We start from the raw sequence: 26338 nt of genomic DNA, 5'->3' as shown, positions 1-26338 counted from the left end.
TCTTAGACTTCATGGGAGCCACATAAATCATCCATTCAGACACTGAATGGACCATTCAGACAAGATAAATTGCACAAAGGTTACAAAGCTACTCAGTCAACTTGTCCCAATCCGGTTCCCTCTCCACCATCTTATACTGAACTTCTTGGGAATTTCCTGACTATCGCATTTGTAATAGTTTCTCTTTAATTCACACAGATAAGTTACTTTTAGATTTTCCCCCAAATTTCCTAGTTCAGTGGACTAGGAAATATTTTCATAAGATTCTGCCTGTTATTGCTCCCTGATTTCCCAGCCACCCAACCTCCATCTTTTCACCTTCCCCTACCCCCTGTTCCCCGGCCCATTGCTTCAGAAAGGAGGAAATTCAGAGCTGACCTCATGCCAGAATTCTGAAAAAAAAAATACCAGTACTTTAGAAGAGCAGAAAGTCTTTACAACACCAGGATTGGGAAGAGGTAAAGTAAGAAAAGAGAAAATCCTTACACAGAGAACTACCTGATACACATGAAAACCTACACTGGAACCTTTCTTCTAGGTCAAAAAGGCCTTTTTTCCCCCCTTCATAGAAACTGCAAGGTTTGAATCTGACCCAGAGACCTATCCTTGTCTAACCTAGAAAGGGATTTCTGACTTGAAACTGACCGAGAGCTCAGACCAATCGAAGAGCAAGAGAAAGGGTGGCTGGGATGCCCACTGGTGGGAGGAGCTCCTGAGCCCAGCCCTGAAGGCCTCAAGGGTTCAGGCGCCCCTCAGATCGCACCAGAGAGCAAGAGAGAGGAACTGGGGTGAGCGAGTATTGTGGCTTTGTCTGTTTCCTGTTTCAGCAAGGCTGCTGTGCACAAAGAAAGACAGTACCAAGAAGGGAAATGCTAAGGGGGCCCAGAGCCATGGATTGAGAGCTTGCCCCATCAGAGACCAGAGCCGAGATCTGCCCAGGAGCTGGGATGCTTTCCTGAGCTGCTTGGGTTGGAGCCTGGGACCCAAGGTAACTGAGGAGGAGGCTTTTGTGTCCAGGTTGGGGACCTCCGACTCTGGGGTGGGGGCAGAAGACGCTCTGTCTGCCAGCTTCCCTGGTCTGAAGGGGGAGACACTGGAGCGGATGTTGTAGTTTGAGTGTTGGGGGTTGGGTAAACAGGAAAGTGTCCCGCGTTGGTCTCCAGAGGCACAGCTTCCATCACTCTCTGCTCCATCCATAAGATTAGATTAGCAGTGAGTCAGATGACTAAGGGTTCAGGCTCCCCACTGATGGGAGGTACATTTTACAGCTCCCTTCACAGCAGGGACCCCATAGCACCAAGCTGCCTTCCCCGCAGCTTGGGTGCAGGCCCTTCTCTCCTAGCTCACTCTGAGAGCTCTCGGCTAGGAAGGCCAGACCGTTCGTTCATGCAGGAGGTCATGTATCACACACACAGCAGGGAATTAAGAGCAAAGACTGGGAAAGGCAGCAACAAAGCACTGTCAAGTGAGGGCAGCGCCCTGATCTCCCCCTGTGGCAGTGAGGACCGTCTCCCCCAGCCAATACCACCCCTTCCCAGAGCTCCATGGGCCCCGTCATGCCACCAAGGGCTGCCTGGGCACTGGCCCAGTGACCTTTCTTTGAAGCACACGGGGACCCGTTCCTTTTTCTTCTACAGCCCATCTCTGTCAGTCAGCCGTCCACATGGCTTCTTGTGTTTAAGCAAATCAGAATAGCCAAGACCTCCCGGAAAGTTGGGTATGATTCTACCCAGGTGTGCCAAACCAAATCCTACCCAGTGTGAGAGCCTGAGGGCCTGAGAACACTCACGTGTCTGAGGAGACTTTTCCACTGCAACTCCCAGCTTGGGTAGCAAGGGCTAACGTCTGCCCCCTCAGGAAACAGAGCAGGGCAGCCATGTGTTTCAGTGAACTAGCGTAGACAGAGCCCACACACTTATCTCTCCCCAACAGCCCTCTCTTCTTCACAGCAGGAGGCAGGAGGATTCTCCACAATCAAGGGATCTGCCTCGTCTACGAAGCCCGAGGGATTACCTGGAACCAACAAGGGAGGGGACCTAACGCCCCACATTTTAAAGGTGGGAAGCAGGCAGGCCTCTCTTCTTTGCCTTTCTGCCAGGCCTAACTGAGATGGCAGTTGTATCCAGACCACAGAGTAGTCCTTTCTCCCTGTAGCCCACACCCAGAAGTCAGATGAACAGAGCAACAGTAAATATGATTTCAACCAGGGGCCAGCATCGCCTCCATGGGGTAGACAGTGCCCCTTCAAAGAGAAAGGGGGCGGGGGAATTGGAGGATGAGGCATTCTCGGTCCTGGAGTGCTAGGTTAGCTTGGGACGTTTGTCTTATAGCACTGAGTCTTCAGTATCCAAGATCAGTAGGACAGGAGTGATAATAATCATATTATTATAAAATGCTAACATTTATTGTGTGCGATGTCCCAGATGCTTGACGTGCATTTTCTCTTTAATCCTCATAACCTTAGGAGGTAGGTTCCCACTTTATAAATGAGGAGACAGAGACATAGAGACAGTTAATAGCTCGTTCAAAAGCACGCAGGTAGGAGATGACAGGGCCAGGACAGGAGTCCACACAGTCTGAGTCCAGGGTCGGGGCACCCCGCCTCCCCCATTTACGGCACAATAACTAGGGCCTATAGCTTAGGACACCAGAAGTATAGAGTCTGAACGTGGAGTTTACCTGCACACCCAGTCCTTCGTAATTTAATATGAATGGGCCTCTCAGATCCTTTCCTAAGTTTTTAAACGAAGAAAGTGGCAGGTGAGAAGTGAGGGGACCCTACAGAGTAAGAGTGAGGGGAAAAGCCTAAAGAAAGGGGAGAGGCGCCCAGGGATGAGACGAGCGGACAAGCATGGACAGCCTAACAGGTCTGCTTGGGGTCAGCACTGCCCAAGACCAGAAGATGCCCCTCCAAGCCTGGAGAGTCAGGCATTGGAGAGCGAACAGGGTCTGACTATGTAAGACCCCCGCTCAGGGTGTGATACGGCCCCACCCATGACCCCCCCTACCCCCGGAAGGAGTCGTATGACCAGAGAGAGAGAAAGAGAGAGCAAGAATCCTGCAGAGAATTCCAGACTGATCCAGGAGGAGCAGGGAACTCCAATGAAAGGGCGGAGAGGCTGCTGCTACCTGTTGAGTCTGTTTCACTGTAAATAAACCCGAGGGGCCAGAGCCAGCAAATGCCTCCTGGTTGGTGAAGCTGAGAAATCCCTTCACTGACCTCCCCGGGAGCTAGATTCCCAGGGCGGTGGGTGGTGAGGCTGTGGGACAGAGAGAGGCGGCAGCTGTAAGGGGAAGTCCCCCTCCCTTCATCAGTCCCCGGGCTGACCGCAGGGACCAGAATTTCCAGTGCTCAGAATCCAGCTTAGCCATGTCCAGCCCCAACTCAGCCAAGCTACCAGAGGGTTCTAGGAGAATGAACAAATTTGCAGAAGGTAGGTGAGGGAGAGTAGGAAAGAGAGAGAAGGGCACAGAGAAGGCAGAAGGGGTGAGGGTTGGGGTCATGAGAGTAGCAGGTAAGGTCATGTAGAGGGGCAGCAAGTGTGGCCTCTACTCCAAGCCTGGTTCCCTGGGGACTTTTGGTTACTGTTTTTGTTTGTTTGCTTTGGTTTCCTTTTTCTTGGCAATAGCCTTATTTAGGTATAATCCACATGGTTGCTGGTTTCAATGGCACAATCTGTGTCTGGGCTAAAGAAAGCAGACTTGGCACCATACTTAGCCCTAACAGGGAGGTGATTCTTAAAAAATGGAACCTGCCACTTGAAGAGATACTGAGCTGAAAGCTCTGAAATGAGTTTTGGCCAGTGATGGGCAAGTGGCAAGTACTCAGCCAGTGCAGATAGGGGTTGTCCTGTACCTCACAGTCAGAGCCCAGTCCTGGGTCAGGAGTGGAGTGCCAAGGGACCAAGGTCAGGACTCCATGACTGTAGGCAATAGCGTGGGGTGTCCCTCCCGAACCACGCCCCGGACCAGGCTGGCAAGATAGCTGCTGAAGGCTAAGCAGAGGACAGTGAGTGCTGGTCATAGGATTGGTAGCACCTCGAGGGGTTTGGCTATCCCTTCAGGCTTTGAGAAAAGTTACTCACCTATGTTAGTAACAACCGGGCCAAGAGAGCAGGAAAGATTCTGGTTTTCCTTTTAGATTGGGAATCAGGGAGCCAATTTAACTGGTTCTTTAGAAGTCCCTGGAAAAGGAACACAGCCCCATCTGCCCTTCAGAAGGCTAGAAGCTTTTAGTGATTTTTATCAATTATTTCTCACGTTCCCCTAACTTAGAGGCAGGGTGAGATGTTTGGTCAAGGAAGAAGTGGTAGCCAGAGGAATCTCGCCACTTTGCAGAAGGGGAGACGCAGGCCAGAGAAGAGCAGAAATTAGTCTAGAGGCTGAATCCAGAAGTCCTGAGTCCTCGTATGACATCATCCCCTCTTCAGTTGTCAACCCACACATATGGGACGCTGTGCTATTTCTGCCCCCTCGTCCAGGGAGATGGCCATTTTTCTGCCCATCTCCTGACCCCTCCTCTTCATCTCCCTCTTGGCACTTGGCAGATCCGGGCAGCTATTCCAGGAACTGGAAGCCAAGCACAACAGGTGCTCGGGAGGTCATCATGATCAGCCCAGACCCTAGGCCTGCCTCTGGCTTGGCCCGGTGGGCTGAGAGCTACGAGGCCAAGTGCGAGCGCCGGCAGGAGACCCGTGAGAGCCGCCGCTGCCGCCCCAATGTGACCACTTGCCGCCAGGCGGGGAAGGCGCCAAGGACCCAGCAGAGGGAACAGCTCCAGAGGGCACGACAACAGCAGTTTTTCAGACGGAGGAACCTGAAAGTGGAGGAGAAAGGCAAGGCACAGAGCCCGCAGGCCAGGGAGCCAGGTCCCTCCAGGAGGCCAGGCCAGGAGGCTGACGTCAAGGAGCCCTTGTCTTGGGCCAACAGGATTTCTTCCCCCAGACAGCAGGTGGGCCATGTCGAGGGACACACTGCTCTGGAGGGGATGGGGTGCAGGACCAAGGCAGGTGGGTGGGCTCAAGGTCACTAAGAAGTGATTTAAATGAAGTCCCTCCTTCCTCAGTCATCATAAAGTCTCCCTTAGCCTCTTACTCAACAGATATTTTTGTTGTTGTGTTTTGGGGTTTTTTTTTTGTTTAGCTGTTTATTTGTTTTGCACTTGCCTTTTAGGAGAGAAAAAAATAATTTAAAAACAATTCCATAGCTAATTCCTAATATTAGTTCAAATTCAGTCTATCTAGACATATCTTCTACAACATTCATTCATCCGTCATTCAACAAACATTCAATGAATGCTTACTGTAGGCCAGGGACACAGACCAATCTTCTTAATTTCTCCCTCGAATCACACACACACACACACACACACACACACATTTCTCATCTCTATTCTTCTGTAAGACTGTTGCATCACCCACCTTCTCTCTTTCTCTTGGGCCATCCCAATTCCAATATCATTCACCTAAGGCCGCATCTGGTCCAGGAAGCCCTAGCTTCCCTAGCTTCTCCAGGCCACCTCTGCTCTCTGTGGTTTTTGTGAGGTTATAAATCCTCTAAGATTGCGTAACTCTTAGAGGGCTTATTAGTCTGCCCTGGGAAGGAGCAGTGCTGGCAAAAGCCAGGGTATGTTGAAATGAGCTCAGCCAGCAAACCATCTGTGTCTTCCTATCCACGTTGCGCGCATGTGGGCAGCAGGGATGGGTCCTCCGGATTCCCTGGAAGTAACTGGTATTGTACTGTCCCCAGAGTAGGTGCTCTGTCGGGCCTTCTTAACCAGTGTCTATGTTATCCACAACAGGAAGTGCTGTTCAGAAAAATGATCCTCGAGCCCAGCTGTAAAATAAAACCAGCTGTGTACTTTCTAAGGCAAGAAGGTTTCTGTGTGCTTTCGTTGAAAAAATAATTTTAAGGAGAAAAAGAACAGAAAACACAGTTACCTAAAGAACTCTTCCTGAGCCTACCAGTTATTTAAGGTTTCTTGAGATTGAGTTAGTCTGCATGATTAGCTGCCACAGGCATTTCTTAGCCTTTCAGTGTTATGTTACAAACATAAAATTTTTTAGTTTGTAAGAAGAAAATATAAAAACAGCAGGCAAAATTGTGACAACTACTGCTACATTCCTCCCTACAGCTGCCTAATTTACCTTCTCTTCACACAAAACCTCAACAATAGTCCAGCTGTTACTAAGAGGAAGGAAACCACCTCTAGAATAGGAAGGCACCTTGGACACCATCTACTCCAAGCTCCTCATTATACAGCCAGGAGACTGAGACCAAGAAAAGGCAGGACCTGATCCCAGATCCCCTCACTCCCACCTCAAACCAGTTCTCTTTCCACAGCACCATGCCAGCTGTGTAAGTGGCTGGGATCAGGGACTCTAGAGAGAGTAAATGGAGACAAGCCCAGCTCCCCATTTGCCTGAACTGAGGAGGAGCGATCCCACCAGCCAGGACAAAAAGGGCAGGAGCAGGGATAACCTTGTAGCTTTGAAGACTTGAATGGCTTCCTTTGGTTTTCTGGACCCGAAACTTGATCACTGGCTCATCTTTCTGCAGTCAGCTGGAGAATCCTGTTCTAAGAGGTTCTATCTAGGCTCTCAGCCTCCCCCACTTGTTTTCCAGGTGTCAGGGACCAGCTCCGAGGTCTTTGCAACCCAACACCAACCTCCCTCAGGTGCCTGGAGGGATCCGGCTGACCACCTCCCCTCCCGGGCTGGGGGCCTTCCACCACAGGACTCTTCCATCCAGAAGCCACCCAAACACCACCGTGGTAAGAGCAGGGCCTACCTCACTCACTGGGCCGAGGCATTTCCACTCGCTGGCAGTGGAGAGTCCCTCCCTCCCCACTTCCCTCACTGCCTCTCCCATGGGTTTTGAATCACCTTATCCCTATCCCTCAGGCACTCAGACTAAGGCAGAAGAAACACAGCCGACAATTAAGAACGATGCCAGTCAGCAAACCAAGTGAGTACCTTTCATGTTCCTGACCCCAACTCCTTCACAGCCTATCCATTCCTGTCTTCTAAGCTTTTACCCGAACCCTCCCCCAGAATGTGGAGAGGAGCACAAGGAACTTCCACGTCCACCTTAATTAAGAAAAAGGAAGGCCTTCCCCCACTCCCCCATCCCCACTGGCTCTTCAGAAGAGATCAGAGAAGGAATCAATACACTGCCTCCTGACACTCTTATTTCTTTGATCCATTGTCATTTTTGTTTTTTGTTTTTCATTTTTTTCTTCTCTTCCAGTTATGGAGTTGCAGTTCTAGATAAGGTAAGAAAATCCTCACGGTGAAGGAGTTGAATCAGATGGCATCTAAGCTCCTCCAAGCTCTGACATTCTGGAATTCCATGGTAAACTCAGCTGGGATGGAGGGCTACCCTTTTCCTGCATGATCAGAGACATGGGGGCCTGGAGGGACCCTGAGTCAAGGAAGAAAGTTTGCTCAGCAAAAGCCAATCCTGGCTCAGTTTCCATGTTCTAGGATTTCAGGGAACCTACAATCTCCTTAAATACCCTTTTTCTTTCTCTCTAGGAAATCATCCAGCTTTCTGAGTACCTCAAAGTAAGTAACATGTGAATTCTCCCCTCAGCTCCTCCATCCATCTGCTCCCTTCTCCTCCAACTTAATCTTACCCTCTTGCCTTTTGCCCCCCAGGAGGCCCTACAGAGGGAGCTGGTTCTAAAACGGAAAATGGTGATTCTCCAAGACCTGCTGTCTGCCCTGATTCGGGCCTCTGACAGCTCTTGGAAGGTAAGGGAAATCTTTGCTTGAACAAAGCTCATGGACTTCTATGTGTGCCTATCTCATTCTTCTTTCCATACCATCACAGCAAGAGAAGGGGCTTTTTCGCTACTGAAGAGGCCGAAGGTGGGGAATGATGCTAAGACCTAGAGGTCAAACATGTCACAGTAAATATATGGGAGAGCTTGGCTCAATCCAGGGTGGTCAGCTGAGGACACACCCAGGGAAGACCCAGAACCAAAAGAGGCAAGAGTTTCCATTTTTTAATTTGTTGGAAGAAAGAAAGGACGGTCCCAATTCAGTTAATATTATTGACTGTGATAAATGCAACTATTTTCATATGGGATTCACACCAATATTAATTCCAAGCCATCCTACACCTACTAGTCAGCCCAGACGTGAATGTCAAAGCGGGAAGGGACCTTGGAGCTTAGCTAATTTTCTCATTTTGCCAATGAGGAAACTGAGTGTCAGGCAGAAGAATTGCTCCTGACCTCAGGGAGGTCAGGTGACTAGTCCACAGTCACACTGCTAGTTAGAGGCAGAACTGGAACTAAAATTCAGGCGTCCTGATTTTAGTCCATTCATTCAACAAATATTCATAAGTCATGTTCTCTACACTGAGCACTGGAAATGAGATTAATTAGACAGGGTTCCTGCTTTTAGAGAGCTTGTGGTTTTGTCAGGGAGACAGATGCCTAAACAATGCAGAGATGTGAGAAATAAATGTTTTCAGGATATAGTAGAATACAAGGAGGAATGAATGACTCCACAGAAGGGGAGAACCAGGGAAATATTTATAGTTATATTAGTATTTTCCAGGCAAATGTGGAAACAGGAACGATATTCTGGGCAGGGGATACAGCATAGGCAAAGAACCAGAGGCATGATATAGGCTAATGCAATGGGTCTCCAGCTTTTTAATCTCAGGACCCCTTTATACTCTTTAAAAAAAATTATTAAAATCCAAAGAACTTTTTATATTTACCACCTTGAAATGAAAACAGGAATCTTAAAATATGTATTTATTTTAAAATAACAATGGTAAATAGATTACATGTGAACCTAAATTATATATTTTTGTGAAAAATAAGTATATATTTTTTTAAAATAGTGAGAGGAGTGGCATTGTTTTATGCTTTTGCAAATTTTTGTTTGGTTTTGTTTTTTGTTTTTTTTTAACATCTTTATTGGAGTATAATTACTTTACAGTGTTGTGTTATTTTCTGCTGTATAACAAAGTGAATCAGCTATATGCATACGTATATCCCCATATCCCCTCCCTCTTGCATCTTCCTCCCTCTCTCTTTATGCCACCCTTCTAGGTGGTCGCAAAGCACCGAGCTGGCAAATCTTTTTAATGTCTGAACGGAAGGCAGTTAGATTCTCATATTTGCGTCTGCATTCAGTCTGTTGTTAATACATTGTTTTGGTTGAAGCATATGAGGAAAATCCAGCCTCACACAGATATGTAGTTGGAAAAGGGAAGACCTTGCAGATCCTGGATTCCCAGGGGTCCTTGGACCCCACATCGAAACCCCTAGACTTTAATGTTCAGGGACCATAAGCAGTTTGATGCCACTGGAGCAGAAAGCCCCGGGTGCACAGAGAGAACACACAACCTCCCAGCCTCCGTGAACATCTGACCTTACGACGTAGATGGCTGTGCTTAGACAGAGAGATGGGATGGGAGGACGTGGGACAAAGCTAAGAAGTTTGCAGTGATGTCAAAGAGACTCCTAGGCTCAGCCCTCCCTCTTCATGTCGGTCACTGTATCTGGATTTAGGTGTTCATGTTCAGGGCTCCTGCTGGTTAAGGAAGTTGTTTTTATAGCTGAGTAGGAGCCTGAGACAGACAGCTGTGCATGCCAGGTGGTTTCCGGTGCTGAACTAAACTGAGATTGTCTCACTCGTTTATTCAACAGACATCTGATAAGTTCCAACTATGTGCTGGCTTGGGTGCTACAGGGACAGAAGTAGGGTCCTTTGTCTTTAGGAGTTCCTATAGCAGCCAGGAAGAGAGAGACAGGTCATAAATAACTCTACTGCAGTGTGCTAAAGCTGTAACAGCACTTTCTACAAAGTGACACAGAGAAAAGAGAAGGGAGCAATTCTTCTGCCTGAGGTGTTATAGGGTAGACTCCAAAGGAAAGGGACCACTTTAGCGGGGTCTGGAAGGGTTGAATAGCAGTTTACCAGTACAGAAGCAGGAATGATGAAGGGAAAGAAGAAGGAAGAAGGAAAAGGGTGCTTACAGTAAAGGAATCAGAATGATTGCAGGCCTAGGTGTAACAAAGCATAGGGTATAGCAGAGTGTGATGGAAATGAAGGGACTGTGTCAGAGTAGCTCCAAAGATAAGACCGAAAGGGCCTCAGATAGGTCTCTAGAAATACGGCGCTTAAACTTTTTCTGTTGAATAGGGTATCTCAAACTTAAATAGTTATAGATTCCCTTTTAAAGGAAAAGTATATACATATATATATATATATATCATGAGAATGCATGCCACCCCAGTTTGAGAAACACTGCCGCAGGCAATAAGCAGGGGAGCAGTGGGACCACGCTTTCCTCAGGTTTAAAGCCCTACACTTAGCAGTGTCCGGCCCATCCTGAGAAGGAGCTTGTCCAGTAGCCGTGGAGTTGTACTCGCTTGGCAGCACGTGTACTAAGATAGCTGTGGTGGGACTTCCTTGGCGGTCCAGTGGTTAAGACTCCACTCTTCTAATGCAGGGGGTGCGGGTTCGATCCCTGGTCAGGGAAGCAAGATCCCACGCGCCGTGCGCCGTGGCCAAGAAATAAATAAATAAATGAAGTGAAATGAAAAAGATAGCTGTGGAACTGAGTTGAAAGCGATTGATCAGATCTGTGTTTTATAAACCTTACAAAAGGTTCTCTGACAACAATGAGGACCCCAGCTCCGAGTGGGTGTAGGGGTGGTGAAAGCTCTTGCAATACCACAGGTAAGACACAATCAGAACTTGAACTACAGCCAGCGTGGTGGGAATGGGGAGGACTTATTAAAAGACATTTCCAAGGTAGACTCTGAGGGCAGTTTCACTCCATGCTCCTGCGGAGGGCAGGAGTTCCTCTAACTGTGGTTTTCTCCCTCCCTTCTCCCCACCCCCTCCTAATATTCGCCCTTTTTGTCTTCTTCCTCCCCACCAACCCCTCGGCTTCCTGTTTTTAAGAAAAATAGTCTCAGATTTTTCAGTTAACAGCTCTTGCTTCCCCCAAAACAAGACAATTCAACCCCCTACCCCTCCCTTGGAAAGCTCAACTTCAATGAAAGGACAGTCCCAGACTGCGGTACTTGGGAAAAGTAAGTGGAAGAATGTGGCCGGAACAGGGACTCCGATATTCAGCCAAGTTCAGGCCTTTATTTTTTTTCCATTTGGCCTCCATAATTTGAATCTCCAACTTCACATGCAGAGAAGCTCACCACAAACTCCATTAGAACACCAGAGATCAGCTCCCTCTGTTGCCTCCACCTTCAAGTTGACTTTGGGCCTTTTGGATGTGACAGGCCCTGGGGCACGGCAGAGACTCCTGAGCTGGGTCCAAGCTTCAGAGCAGAAACAGTTCGGGCAGTAGAGAAAGTGAGCCCTCAGTATGGGGCAATACAAACCCAGAGCAGGGCACACGTGGGTTTTAAGTTCTGCAAAGTGGAAATGAGATCTTAAGATGACAGCGCAGTGGGGGATTGGCTGCAGGCCCTAAGCAACCTCTAGTAGAGCAGAGAGATGAGAAGTGGGCTGGTGCTTCTGCGGTGAGGCGGTGGTGTTTCTGGAGAGCAGATCAGAGGCAGGGGAAAGCCAAGCAGAAGCAGGAGCTGAAGCCCTCAGACCGGCACCAGGTGTGTATGGCCTCCACCTTGCTCCCTTTTACAACCGGGGGTACTATGCTCTCTGAACCCTGGGTTCCTGGGATGCAACTGCCGAAAAAGGTCCACAACTGGACTGTAAAAAGTCCTTCTTCCCCCATACTGTACCACTGGGCTTCATGTGGGGAGAGCTGGGGCTCAGACCAGGAAACCACATGCCCCATTTGCAACAACTTGGCTGCAACTTTCCTGCCTGCCTTGGGGAGTCTGGGCAGGCGGAGCTGTGGGTCAGAGATGTTTTCAAGCCCCAGACTTGGGTGGCCCTTCGTCTCCTCTGAAGGGGCTAGCCTGAATTGTCTTCTGTTACAACGTGAATGGAAAAGTAATCTGGGGTGTGGCTAAAACACAAAAACAGTTGGAAGAGGCAAAAATACCAGATAAAAACCATACTAAGGAAGGAGAAGGGAGCTACCCAGAGAGGGTAGGAGACGGGGGAAACTGTAAGAATATTGCCTTGGGCTTGTTTGTTTTCTTCTGAAACTACCGCAAGATAAACTGTCAAACTTAGTGGGTTTGATTGCATCCTGCAAAGGAAAATACAGAGTCAGACGATCTGAACCCGGAGCTGCGGTACAGGTGGAGGGGGTTGATTTCAGGACCTGTGGATTAATAGTGAACAGGCCATGCAGGGGAGTAACTTTTCCCAGTTACTCCGGAGCCCAGAACAGTGGAAGTCTTTGTCCCTCTGTTCTATCTGTCCCAAAGCCCTGTGGTTATTGTAGATGCCAAATCTTGACTCTCGGCTCTCATGCCAGACATTATGAAAAACATTAATAGCAGGAGGCACTTTGAAAAATTATTTTTGGCAAAGCCTTTCGCTTTTGCAAGGCCCCGCTGAGGAATACAGGAAGGAAAACGGGTGGAGGCGCCCCCTGGCTCCCAGGGTTAGAAGAATCAGTCAAACAAGATCAAAACAGGAGCTGTGAGATACCACTTCCTGCCTCTCCCAGGTGCCCTGAAACTCAGTGAGGGGGACAGACCTCAAAACAGAGGCTCCTCTGCCCTCTGGCCGTTACAGACCAGAAACGTTGTAAGGGTTGGAAACGTCCAAGCTGCCCGACGGAGAGGGACCGTAGCGTCTCAGGCCTGAGGGGAAATGTAATTTCTAGACCTCACAAGCATCCCACGGGGCCTGGTTGGAAAAGCCAGCGGAAGGATATGAGAACCCGTTACTGCTAAAGAGACCCATGGCCTTTTCTCTGGGAAACTGGCTCTCATCCATGGCACCTCCCCGCCCTCACCTCCTCACACACACAACCTTAAATCAGACTCAGGACTGGAGGAACAAAACCCCTACCTGGGAAAAAGGAAGATGTCTACAGGTGGAGGAAAGAATAAGGGAGCAAGGAAGCTGTCAGCTGCTCAGCAGAAATACTGAAAAACTGAGAAACAGATAACGGGCCTTCCTGCCTGCCTTTTGCCACCCCCGCCCTTGAGATTTACATCCCTCTTGGAATGTCCAAAATGCCACTAGACAGACCCAGCTCGTGAATAAATAGCATGTGGCTTTCTGGGAGGTGCTCTTACCACCACCGTCACTACCACACACACATACACACCCTGCCTTAATATCCCTCCTCCTTTTCCTGCTTTCTTAAAGAATTTCTCATCTTGAGTCGTGTGTGTGTGTGTGTGTGTGTGCGCGCGCGCGTGTGCGTGCGTGTGTGTGTGTGTGTGTGTGTGTGCACGTGCAGGGCAGGGAGGGGACTGTATTCGTTTGCTAGGGCTGCTATAACAAAGTACCACAGACTGGGTGGCTTCACCAACAGAAATGTATTTTCTCACAGTTCTGGAGGCTAGAAGTGTGAGAACAAGGTGTCGACAGGGTTGGTTTCTTCTGAGGCCTCTCTCCTTGGCTTGCAGATGGCTTTCTCCCTGTGTCCTCATATGGTCTTCCCTCTGCATATCCTGATGTTCAAATCTCCTCTTCTTATGAGGACACCAGTCATATTGGATTAGGGCCCACCCTAAGGACCTCAATTATCTCTTTAAAGAACTTATCTCCAAATACAGTCACCTTCTGAGGTACTGGGGATTAGGAGGTCAACATATGAACGTTGGGGGGAGGTTAGGGGGACATAATTCAGCCCATAACAGGGGGTAATGGGGGGATGTATGTTCCCCCTGGGAGGGGAGACCCCTTTAGTCCTATTGGCCTTTAGAGGTAAAGGGCCATGTACTAGACTGAGAGGAGGTGAGGAGTACAGAAGTGCCTGGACAGACAGGGGAGAGAGGTAATGAAAGAAGAAAAGGAGAGCTTAGAAGCTTTCCTTCAAATGGGCCCCTGCTATGATACCCTGAGCCATTTGATACAAAACCTCAAGGTACACAGAAGACTTTGGGGGCAAGTCTGATTCTTCCTTCTCCTAATACAGAGAAAGAGGAAAAGATCCTCTTCTTTCCAAACATCCTTCGTCATCTCTCCCCCTCTCTACCTCCTGAAAGAGCTCAATTCCACAAACACTGTTTATTCTAGGCAGTAGGCTGGGAATACAGAACAAAACTCTTTGCATGCTATATTCCGGCCCAAGCTGTATTCTGGCTAACTCATCCCATTTGCTCCAGGGCCAGCTTAATGAAGACAAATTGAAGGGCAAACTGAGATCTTTGGAAAACCAGCTGTACACCTGTACCCAGGTAAGCATTCTGGAGGACACTTCTAGCCCAGGAATCTAGAATTAAGGGAGAGAATGCTTGAACCTCAAGCGTACTCTCTAGAAACATCCCCTGCTAGAGATTAATGCACCCATCCCTACTCATCCAGTCCTGGCCTTTACCATTTTCACTTTGGTCTCCAATTCACCAAAACACTATCTCCATCCCCCTCTCCCTTTCTCCTGGTGTTCTTCACTTTGCACCCTAGGAAAGGAAGCCCAGCACTAAGCACTTTGCCAGCTCCAGGGGAACATTAGAATACCTGGAAATGTAGGGAGAGGCCCTTGGTAAAGATTCAGCTCGCCTGGATAGAACTTCATAGGCCCTAATATTTGAACAGATGAGTTGGATATTACAATGAAGTCTCGCAAAATGATTTTCATCCCATGGGCAACTTTTATCTAGCAGCAATCCCTGGGAGAAAGTAAAAGACTGTGACTCCTGGCTTTCTGTGGCATTGTTACCCAGCTCTGGTAATCTCTTGATTGGCCTGATCTTGGATTATATGAGACAGAAAAAAGTCAGTTTTCACACTCGAGAAGTGATAGATTTCTGACAGGCGGGGAGATAAGTCAAGAGAACGAGATGGACCGGCCAGACTGCTCCCACTTGGTGTTAGGAAGATAAGGTGGCCATGTAGTTAGAATTTTGCAGAGGAACATAGTCTATATAGTCTATGGGTTTGCGGATCCACAACTTTTATTTTTTCGGTAATGCCAACCAAGCTCATAAGAGACTGACATATAATCCAGAATGCCAGTCTACTCGTTTTCAATGGGGGATAAAGCTGGCCAGTGACCAGCATGGTTAAGTCCAATAACCTGGACATAACCATGTATGATCTCAACCAGTAACTCCTGTATCTGGTTTCTAATGACAATTCCAAGAACATAAGACCCACTCAACATTTAAATCCAAATTTTCAGATGATTCCAAAGCTAAATGGAAATGATTTGATATTGAACTCTAAATTTGCATTGTCTAGACTATCTCTTACCCAGTTGGGTAACCCAGAATCGATAGTAAAAGGCTCCTGCTTTCCCAGAAATCACAGGGCATAAAAATGAAAAGCACTGGAAGGGCAAGACCCCCGGTGAATTTGCAAAGCTGCTCTTGTGTCTTTTTCTTTTTGATCTTGAAGCCAGGAGAAATTCTAAAAATACAAATGTACTAATTTTTAAAACTTGACTTTACTGAATATTGTTCAGATCCCCAAGCCTATAAAAATAATTTTATTTTTTAAAAAAATGCTCCCTGCCTCAAAGGAGTTTACAATCCCTTAAAGGAGACAGATGAGTCAATAGATTAGAAATATAGATACTACGTGAACACCAGTAAAACTACCTAATCCATAAAGAGTCGGGGGGTAGGTATGGTTGGCCAAGTTTATCAGAATTTATGATTCTAGGGCTGAATCTTGAACATGGGTAGAAGTTAACCAGGTGAAAAGTGTGGGTCACGATACTCTAAGTAGAAGAAGCTTTATGGGCAAAGGCAGAGGCTGAAAAGCACAGTGCTTAGGGGACCTACAAGCAGTTCAGCTTGCATGGAGGCAGCATGAGATGAAAGTCTGGGCTTGTAAGTAGGAACCATGCCAAGGAGTTTGGACCTGATCCTTAGAACACTGAGAACCACTGAGAGATTTAAGCAGGTTGTGACGTGATCAGATTTAAGTTTTAGAAAGAACCCTCTAGCTGCAGGACTGAAAAGGGCTTGAAGGGAGGCAAGGCATGAAGATAATATATAGTCTCTATATAATCCATATAATAGTATTACTAGGGTCTGAACTAAGGAGGTGGCAGTAGGGATAGAGGATACAGATACGAGCTGTTAAAGACGTTGACTTGACAAAGCTTGATGATGAACTGATTCCTTGGAGAAGGTGAGAGAGAAATCAAGGATGATTCCCTGGTTTAGGGTTTGGGAGACTGGGTGGGTGGTGATGCTGGTCACTGAGATAGGAGCAGGTTTAGAAAGATGATGTCCCTTTGGAAATGTTGGATTTCAAGTGCCTGTGGAAGGCCTAGGGGAGAATGCCCAGCATGCCCAGGGCAGTTTATTATCCGCACTCACCTCTCACATCACCTGAGAGATTCTCCCTGTCTGCCTCCAGCCCGGAAGAAGGTCCACCAGATTACTGACATCTCTGCCCTGTGAGCAAGGACCAATTTCTTTTCATTTCTGTATCCCTGCTCAGGCTTTGGCACACAGTAGCTCAATGTGTATTTGTTGAATTGCCTCCAATTTACAGAAATACACTCCTTGGGGAATGAATAAGGTGCTATTAGAGATGGAAGACCAGAGAAACAGCTATGAGCAGAAGGCCAAGGAGTCACTGCAGAAAGTGCTGGAGGAGAAAATGAGTGCAGAACAGCAACTGCAGAGCACACAGGTGTGGGGACGCTCCATAATCCTTGGGGCTGGGAACCCTGGGGCGGTCTGGGTGGCAAGGGAGCCAGCTGCACGACTCCCTGGAACCCCCAAGGCACCACCCTCTCCTCTGATCTCCCTCAGCGGTCCCTGGCTCTGGCCGAGAAGAAGTGTGAAGAGTGGAAGAGCCAGTACGAGGCTCTGAAGGAGGACTGGAGGGCCCTGGGGACCCAGCACAGGGACCTGGAGAGCCAGCTCCACGTGCTTCAGTCCAAACTGCAGGTACCAGGCCCTGGAGGTAGGGAGGTGGGGAGGGGAGGGAGGTGTTGACAGCAGTGATAAGAGAAGCTGCCGCTGGGCAGGGGGCCCCAAAGCTAATTTTGAGTTTAGCAAGGATGTCTGCACTGCTCATGCAAATGACCTAAGTGTTCATTGAAATGACATCATCCAAATGCAAAGGGCTGGGCTGGAAGAGTCATCAGCCTACTGTCATACCCCAACCCACTCTCTGCACCCCATCCCAGCAGGGCATCCAGTTCAGAAATGCCCACTACTGGCGGAGAACAAATGTCACCAGTTTACTTACAGTTTGAGTATCATTTAACACATCTTGCCAATGTGTTTTTTAAGCCATTACAGTAGACCCTTGGCATTCTCAAGGGTTCCATCATTTCCAATCCGTGTTTACCTTGGAGAAGTTAACTAACCTCCTAAGCCTCAGTTTCCACATTGGTAAAATGAGGATAATAATGGTACCTCTATCATAAGATTTTTGTGAGGATTAGGTGAGGAAATCCATGCAAAGCACTTAGCACAATGCCTCGCACATATAAGCTCTCAATAAATATTAGCTATTGTTTTTCGCAGATTTTACTTACTTGGTTTGGAATTTCAAGGACCCACCTCAAAAGTGTCTCTTTATACTTTTACTGAAGCTGGGATCTGAGAATCCTAGTGTGTGCCAGTTCTAGAAATAAGATCAATTAAGTGTGAAAGTTGTTTTCATTTGTTTGATTTGTTATGTTTTTTAACAACCTAAACCTTAATGTGTGGCTCTAAGGTGAGCAGGGAGAAAGGGGAACATTTTGAGTGATTGTAAAGAATTTGTTGGGGGGATGGTGGTCCAGATATCAATGTGTTTGAGTTTTATATACAATATCCTATTATTAGCAATGAAGAAGAGTGCAACTCTAGTTCAAAGTCATTAAAAAGACATTTGTAAGTCCCTTATTACCTCGAGCAGTTTGTACTCACTGACATCATATTTTTTTATAAAGAATTAATGTTCCAAATGTAGAAAAAGGTAGAACAGATCAGACAGAGGAATGGGGGTTAAAAACATTTCAGATTTATCTATAGATTTCCTTTCAAATCTATTAAAAAACAAAAACCTTAGAATTTATTTGCTTCTCATTTTTTTTTGCTTCTCACTTTTTATAGTCTTATGTACAAATTATTCTTATACTGTTCTTTAATTTTTTATTTTAAAAGGCAAAGAATTTCTCAAAGGATATTGAAATTCTTTGTTTTAAAAAAAAAAAAGCCCATTTGTTTAGAAACAGCAAGTGAGTCGTCTTATCACAGGAGGGAACCTCGCTGGGCGCTGGGCGCGGCCGCACCACCGCAGCCACACCCCACCCACTGTCCTCTTCCTCGAATCACCTACAAGGCAACTCTCCTGAAGGCCCTTTTCTTTTTAACCTTAATTCGTTGTGAAAAATGATCCTACCCGCACCACGCCCCACCCCGGATAGCGTGAGAATGAGAAGTAAAGACAAAGTGAAGACATCTAGAAAAGTGATGATTCAGTATTCCTTAATTTGGGCAGTTACCCAAATGTATCCCTTGTGAACATCAAAAATCGAATGCACTGTTTGTTTTAAGCATGAGGAATAGAGCAAGGCAAAGAATTTTAAAACTTTTCCTATTTTTCCATTTCCCTAAGACTCCTTCTAGCTCTAAAATTCCACAATTTTCTACAGTTTTCCTCTTCCTTGGGAATCTGCCCCCCACCTCCACCCTAGCACTGACCTGCTTGTGTCCACCCCTCCTCCTCCTTCCAGGGAGCAGACAGTAGAGACTTACAGATGAACCAGGCCCTACGACTTCTGGAGGACGAGCACCAGGAGCTGCAGGCCAAGATTGAATGCCTGCAGGGGGACAGGGACCTGTGCAGCTCGGATACCCAGCACCTACAAGGTACCCTTCTCCTTGGAGGCCTCTGGCTAAAGGAGCCCAGAGAAAGGAAGCTGGGTGGAAAGGCTTCAGTCTTTCACTTGTTTGTTTGGTTGACTTGGCGATTTCATTTGACTTTGAGAAAAAGTCAAGGCTGTTTTAATCATCCAAGACTGAAAGGATCCAGCCCATCCCTCTAAGCCAGAACACAGCAGTCACGTGTCAAGGCCGCAGTCCTAATTTAAAGGGAAAGGTCAGTTAAAACACAAGGCATGGCGAAGGTTTCCCAGTCACAGCCTCTGTCAGCTGAGAGAGGACCAAATTATGTGCACATATAACCCTTAATTCAGCCCACTGTTGACGCAGATGAAATCCCAGGTAGTCGGCTTCTGGTTCACCTCTTCCAAACTAGGACAAGCAGAAGAAAGAGCAACTTGCACTTGACACTTGTCAGAGGCCATGGGCAAGACAGCATCTGTTACTAATTTCCAGCCTCAGGGGTGAGCTCATTAAGTCTTAGGTTCTTCTATTTTGGTTTGCATTATTTCATTTTCAGATCAACTAAAGAGGTCAGAGGAGGAGAAACTCGCCCTGGTGACCAAAGTACAGCAGTTGCAGAGTAAGTCCCCTTTCCAGATTCTGAAAGTAGCACAGGTGGCTTTTTGGAGTTCTTGGGGCTCCTGCCCCACGAAAGGCACCCAAAGGAGGGATGGGGAGCCCGGTCCTTGGCATATCCTCTACCTCTGCATTTTCAGACCCTCTTCTTGTGCAGAGGTCATTTACAGCTCTTTACAAGTTCCACATTAGCCTCTGGGTTTTTTTGTTTCTACTTTTCTCCACCATGTTCTCTGACAACCACCTGCATTTCCCCCAGAACTGCAGATTTCAAAACGTGTTGAGTTTTCTAAGGTAGTTCTTATTTTATATATTCTAATTTATTACGTACATATGTCACATAGACCTCTGTCACTAGGAATGGTTCAGAAAGTAAGCTCACACTACATATGCCTCAGTCCACTTCAAAATTACATGTTGAGGCCAAAGAGGAAAAGGGACGTCTCAGAAGAAAAGCAGGCAATTTCTGAAAATCTGGAGAACCTGATTCAATTAATAGCTCTGCCGGTTGCCCAACACCTTAACCTCTGACACCCTGACAGAGAAGTTTCATGCAAACAGCAATGAACATGAAAACAGCAAGGCAGCCACAGGGGTAAGGGAAAAGGAACACCAGCAGAAGCCGGGCTCCTACACAGCGGGAGCTGAAAGGGCAAGTCACTTCAAAATCATGCCTTTATTTACTCAATACGTATTTATTGAGCCCCTACCAAGTGCCAGGCACCCTAGATACACACTGAGGATACAGTAATGAACAGAGCTGGCACGGTTTCTTCCCTAACAAAGCTTACATTCTAAGGAAACACTACAGTGGACAACGGAGTTTCTATGAACAAATATGTGTCAGGTATTAACAACGGCTACAGAGAAAAAAATAAAGCAGGTTAAAGAGAAAATAGTTGCTATTTTACACAGGGTCATCTGGGAAAGTCTTTCTTCTAGGGTAACATTTAAGCAGAGACTTAACTGTACATGGTAGGAAAAGACATAAGGATGGTGTGTTCATAAAACAGCACCACAAACTGGGTGACTTAAAGAACAGACACTTACATTCTCATAGTGCTAGAGGCTGGAAGTCCAAAATCAAGGTGTCAGGCAGGGTTGGTTCCTTCTGAGGGCTCTGGGGGAAGGATCTGTTCTAGATCGCTTTCCTTGTTTTGGAGATAGCTGTCTTGTCTATCTCTTCACACGTCTTCCATCCATCCACGTCTGTGTCCAAATTCCCCCTTCTTATAAGGACGTCAGTCATATTAGGTTAGGGCCCATTCTGATGTCCTATTTTAACTTGACTACCTCTGCAAAGAACCTATCTCCAAATAGGGTCACATTCTGAAGTACTGGGAGTTAGGGCTTTGACATATGAATTTGGGGGGGGGGCGGCGGGGGCGGGGGAGACACAGTTCAACCAACTACAGATGGGAACACAATCATTAAGGTTCTAAGCAAAGTTCTGAAAAGATACTCTTCGCAGTAAATATGCTAGCACAGAAAAGTTCCTTGTGTTTTCCAACAGGTCTGCTTCAGAATCAATCCTTACAGCTTCAAGAACAGGAGAAACTCTTAACAAAGAAAGGTCAGCAAATTTATTTCCACAAATTCTAAGATATTGCTCTTTCCTTGTCCGCCTAGAGACAGAGGGATGGACTACATGACCTCTTGGAGTCCCACCCAGTTCTGGGAGTCTATTAGGTCAGGGAGCTAGAGGAGCATTTTAAGGACTCATCACTGGCTCTGAGAATACTTCAGTTAGCCTCCTATCCTGAGAGGTATATAAACTGTGAAAAGGATTTCTACTCCCTCTGAAAACATATGTCTGTATTGAATATTTCAATAAATTGATTTTGAACTCAGGATTTTATGTTAATTTTTACCCTTAACTTTCCAAACCACATCCAGCTCCCCAAGTAGAAACCACGTCACATGCCACAGTCACCTCACTCCCAGCCCTCAAGTCTGCTGCCTTAGCGTCCTGAGAAGAATTCATCATACATCTGGAGGGGCAAAAGCTCCTCATTTACCCACTGCACATGGCCCTGTTTTGTCATCACAGTCACTGGGTAAAATATAAGGAAGGAATTATTATGCCCACATAGGATGGATAAGAAAATGAAGGTAAATGAAGATCTGTGGTCACACAAATTAAGGACACAGCTTTGACAACAATCCAGAATTTCTGACTCCCAGTCCAGGGCTCTCTTCACCAAGATGCAGACTGCCAGGTGGCTGAAAAACCATCTTTAACTACATGAAGATGAGTTATATGACTGCCATTCTCATCTCATCATTTTGAAACAAGGACAGAAGGAAAATGAAGTTATACTGAAGCATCCAGCAAACCTCCCAGACTAAAAGATGTGACAGGCAACCAAAGACACTAAATTAATAAGTATTTTCTAAAAGTATCTGGCTTTAGACAGGACTAGAGATACAGAGAGAAGTAAAATGCCAACCTTGCCCTCAAGGGGCTCAAATTCCCACTCTCTGTCCAGTCTGGGCAGGGTCCCAATGGATGTTCTTTAAAAGTCAGAGAATTGCAATCCACACAGTCTGGCCAGGGACAGGCCCTTCCTTATTCCCTCCCGCCTAGGGGTTCTCTCAGTGTGTAGGGGCCATTCCTCAGAGGTATGGGCCTAACTATCACTGCGAATCTGGCTGATTTTTTAGATCAGGCTTTGCCTGGGTGGAGTCCAAGGCCCTCCCATAACGAAGTGGAGCCTGAGGGTCCAGGGAAGGAGAAAGACTGGGATTTCAGAGACCAGCTCCAAAAGAAAACTTTGCAGCTCCTGGCCAAGGAAAAGGAGGTGAGATGGTGACCTCAGATAGTACGGGGCTCATCCTACAGTGATAGGGAAACTGCTGGGAGGCAGCCAGACAACAGGCATTTCAGAGCTTAAGTTGTGATTGGATGCCTGCAGGTATTCATTTAGGCCTGAATAAAACGTCTTTGCTTTTGGGTTAACTTGCCAATCTTTTCTCTTATTTATACCAACCCTTATTCAAGGTTTTACTAAAGAGTTACTTTTCAGAAAGTCAACCTAAACTCAAACACATTTAACAAACACATTAACTCCTCAAACTTTGTCCTACATTGAGTAATCTTAAAACTTCATGCAGTGTCTTTTAGATAACAAAACTCTTCCTATCTGCATACTCACAGAAATACTTAGCTCCAGAAGTGTTCACGTGCAACTAGTTCCCAGCAAAAAGACTTGCACTAAGATCACTTCCAGGTTGTGTGTGCTATAGGAACTTCATTTTTGTGTGTCTCCATTTACAAAGAACTGGCACATACAACTGTCACACATGTATAATATATAATAATATGCATTATAATCAATCATTTAAATGAACACATTACAAATAAACTAGGTGAGACAGTCAGAAGGCAAACTGAAAGCTCTGAGAAAAGCTGGGAAGGGAGGATGGAGGTAAAAATTCCAAATGAATGACAGGGTAACTTACACAGGGCCCTCTCCCCTACCTGGGCTCTGTCCCTGACAGAACTGTCTTGATGACCTTGGTGGTGTTCTCTCCCCTCCCCGCACAGTGCAGAGAACTGCATTCAGAATTAGACAACCTCAGCGATGAGTATCTCTCCTGCCTGCGTAAGCTGCAGCATTGTCGAGAAGAGATGAACCAGAGCCAGCAGCTGCCTCCCAGAGTAAGACGGTCTATCCTCCCATACAGCCCTAGGTGATGGTGGGACGATTCCTCCTTTAGCCAAATCTTGCCCATAAAATTGTTCAGCCCATGCCAACATCTGACCAGCCTGCCCCGTTCAGCTTGGTTTATACTGTAGAGTGTAGCAACCATGTAAAGAAACACTGGCTCATGCCTCCAAGCCTAATTTTCATGGAACGCCTGAGCCTGAAGGGAAAAATTTACTACTGGCTGAAGTATGAAATGGTGTTTAGCCTATTATGAGCATAGTGGCAAGGACAGTGACGAGAAAAGGAATATAAACAGAATACAGTTTTGCTGAGTTATTTTCCACTTTTGATTATTCATATCAGTATTTAAGTACCTGGCCCCTGCTGGCTGTGGTTCGCTGGGCCAGTGACCACTGCAAAGCGGTTTTATCCCGAGCGAGGTGGCAAAGTGAGAGAGACAGAGATATAAAAAGCTTTTTCTCCTCCACCAACCCAAGGTTTTCCACTGGGCTAGAATGGCAAGAAGGAAGATTATTTTTGCCTGCATCTTCTCTGACTAACCCATGGCCTCTTTCTCTTCTCTCCCCCTCCCTCCTCACAGAGGCAATGTGGCCGATGGCTCCTGATGCTGATGGCACTGATTGCTATAGCAGTGGCAGTGTTCCTGGCCAATAAGGACAGCCTGAAGCTCTGAATAACCGGTGACAGCTGCCTTGGGTGAAAATCAGAAGCAAGAAATTCAGTAAAAAACTCAGGTCTGGGTACTTTAATGTGTGGGTTTTTCCAACTCAACTGAGATTTCTGACTCTCATTATTTTTTTAACCTGCTGTAAAAATAAACAAACAAACTTCACCTGATGGCCTCTGTTCCAGAGAACTCTGTTTATTCCTGATGCATCCTGGTCTACTCTCCCTAGTCCAGTTCAGCATAAAAATGGCAAATTTATTACAGCATTCTTCCCTAGTGTCCTCGAGATGCTTGGAATTGGCACTTGAGATGATTCTTATTTGCCATCTCTGGCCGAGAGCTGATCATTTACCGAGCTCCTTCTACACAGGAAAAGAGTTACAAGTCAGAGGGCCACAGCCGGCAGTGTGACTATCTCAGAAGAGATGCTGAGGCCAGCGAAGTCATTTTGAGTCCTACATCGAGTTCTAAGGTCCTTCTCCCAAGTGTTCAGAACGTCCCTCAAGGATGGGAACAAGCTCTCTGGGACACTAAAGGAATAGAGCAAGAGTGGTGGTTGACCACGTAGCCATGAGATCCGGGCAGTGAACACCCGTAGTGGAGCCTGGGCTAAGCAGTTGTCATCTCTCTGGTTCATGTGAAAAGTATAGGGGACAGGATAGCCCAGGAGGATCCCAAACACAGTACAGAGATTCCAGTCTGAGGAACGGAGCCTGCTGCAAGAGACTGCCGGGGATCGGTCCCTCTGTGGCCCCTGCAAATGTGTGATGATCTCAGCCACAAGGGCCTTCAAGTCCTGAAGCTGGTCCAGGGAGCAGACGGAAGGGTGAAGTTGAGAGCTTGAAACATCCACAAAGACTATGGTACCAAGCAGCACCTGCTCCAAGTGCCGACACACGTGCTCAGGAAGGACAATCAGGCTGTTTTCTCCAATCTCAAGGATGTGAAGTCCCTGGGTCGGGAAGCCCAGGCCCTGCAGCTCCTCCAGATAGCTCTGGAGCTCTGCTGCCCCTGCACAGTTGCAATCATAGAGCAGAGCTGGCTTCAGTCCCCTGGCCACAGCCAGCACCTCTCCGGCTAGGTGAAGGCACACAGCTCGGGGTGGGCCTCGTCTCTTTCCCATGCCCAGGGTCTGCTGAGCAGCTGCCACCAGCAGCTGAGGACTTGGTACTGACATGGGATCTGGCAGCAACAGTAAGCATGGCCTCCTCAACTAGTCACATTTCCCTCCCCTGGGCTGCATCTCTGAGCTCCAGACGCTTGAAGAAGGGCCTAAAAACAAAGCAGTAGCAGGGGATTATTAACACCAGCTAGTGACATACCAGGAAACCTGCCAACAACTTTCCCTTAAGTCTTACAGCATCTTCCAGGGGCCATTTTCCCCTCCCTCTGCTTTGGAATGCTAACCCAGCCCAGACAAGATGGGGTCACCAATGCTATCTGATTTTTTGGTTCACTTGGCCTCCATTAGTCCCAAATTCATGTGTCTTTCTAGCCTACGGCTAGATTTATATTCTCTCTGGCTGAATTTTACCTGTTGTAATTTATTTTCTCTGATTCAAACCTGAAGGAGTTTGGGGCAGAAAGGAAGCAGAGGAGTTTTTGGCAAAATTCTGAGCATTTCACCTAAAACTGCCCTCTGAGATAGAGTTCTAGGTTCCAAATGCACTCTTTTCACTGCCAACTCCCCCTTCTCTTCCCGCCAATAGTTGTAAGAATAGCAATCTGATTAAACTAATATACACTAGAATGTGTACTACCAACCATCTCACCGAGACAGAAAAGTAAATAAATGAAATCGGGTAGAATTGCAAGAGGGTTGTATTTTAACTTGTGCTGGTCCCGCCTTCCCCTACCAGTGGACATCCACGGACCCTCGGACTATGGGCTCACCTCAGCCCCTACACCGTTTCCTGAGCATAGTATCGTAATTTGTTAAATGAGGTAGAGGTCTCTCTCACACATACATACGTTCTTCTACTTCCGCTGCACGTTCAGGCTCAGGAACTCCTGCCAGTTTCCTGCCCGCTGCCAAGAAAGCCGCTAGGCGCCCGCCCTCCGCCACAAAACTGGAAAGCCCACCCGCGTGGGCAGGTCCTTTACTGCCGGCGGGACCAGGGTCGGCGAAGTCGATCTATTGCGCATGCCCAACACGTCCCCCGTCCCACCGCCTTCCTTGACGTCACCCAGTCCGCTCGCGCGCCTCGCGTTAGAACTACCGGCAGGGCAGCTCGGCTGCGTGCCGGAAGTCTGGGCGCCTGCGGCCCGGCCCCTTCCGGCCCCTTTCCACTCCTACGCAGATGTGGGCCCCACCCGTCTGCGTAGGAATGGAAAGAGGCGGGAGTGGAAGAAAAGAGGCGGGTGAAGCTAGTAGCCCGCCGCCGCTGCCCTCCCTCGACTCCGCTGCTTGCCCTCCTTCTGTGTTGTTAAGTCCGGTGTCCCGTTTGACCCGGAAGGCAGAAGCAGGGCACTCGACGCAAAAACACGCTTTGATTTGTCTCTGGAGAAATGTACTTTCCCCTCCAAATGAAACTTATCTCGAGACAAGCGACGTGTTTT

General features: G+C 47.3%; 2 protein-coding genes across 3 annotated transcripts; one reads left to right on the top strand and one right to left on the bottom strand.

Annotated features, from left to right (window-relative positions):
* Nucleotides 1-819: 819 nt before the first annotated feature.
* TRAF3IP3 (TRAF3 interacting protein 3) lies at nucleotides 820-23965 on the top strand. Of its 2 annotated transcripts, none has more exons than XM_036865984.1 (16): nucleotides 820-988; nucleotides 4548-4951; nucleotides 6625-6772; nucleotides 6903-6966; nucleotides 7249-7273; nucleotides 7536-7565; nucleotides 7659-7754; nucleotides 14192-14263; nucleotides 16533-16673; nucleotides 16796-16933; nucleotides 18715-18850; nucleotides 19383-19445; nucleotides 20955-21014; nucleotides 22106-22242; nucleotides 22989-23102; nucleotides 23693-23965. In XM_036865984.1, exons 2-16 carry the CDS (start codon nucleotides 4607-4609, stop codon nucleotides 23783-23785), a joined length of 1662 nt encoding a protein of 553 aa, XP_036721879.1. In that variant the 5' UTR covers nucleotides 820-988; nucleotides 4548-4606; the 3' UTR covers nucleotides 23786-23965. The 2 variants fall into 2 exon arrangements, with proteins under 2 accessions (XP_036721879.1, XP_036721886.1); XM_036865991.1 differs by lacking the exon at nucleotides 820-988 and adding an exon at nucleotides 2032-2057.
* On the bottom strand, nucleotides 23955-26240 carry C1H1orf74 (chromosome 1 C1orf74 homolog). The gene is made up of 2 exons (XM_036866068.1): nucleotides 25751-26240; nucleotides 23955-25051 (listed from the first exon to the last, which is right to left on the bottom strand). The coding sequence occupies exon 2, from the start codon at nucleotides 24954-24956 to the stop codon at nucleotides 24165-24167; it is 792 nt and encodes a 263-aa protein (XP_036721963.1). The 5' UTR covers nucleotides 24957-25051; nucleotides 25751-26240; the 3' UTR covers nucleotides 23955-24164.
* Nucleotides 26241-26338: the final 98 nt, after the last annotated feature.

The sequence above is a fragment of the Balaenoptera musculus genome, chromosome 1, assembly GCF_009873245.2.
Source record: "Balaenoptera musculus isolate JJ_BM4_2016_0621 chromosome 1, mBalMus1.pri.v3, whole genome shotgun sequence".
NCBI classification, from domain to species: domain Eukaryota; kingdom Metazoa; phylum Chordata; class Mammalia; order Artiodactyla; family Balaenopteridae; genus Balaenoptera; species Balaenoptera musculus.
Note: the sequence above shows the minus strand (reverse complement) of the source record. Positions and strands in the feature narration are given on the sequence as shown.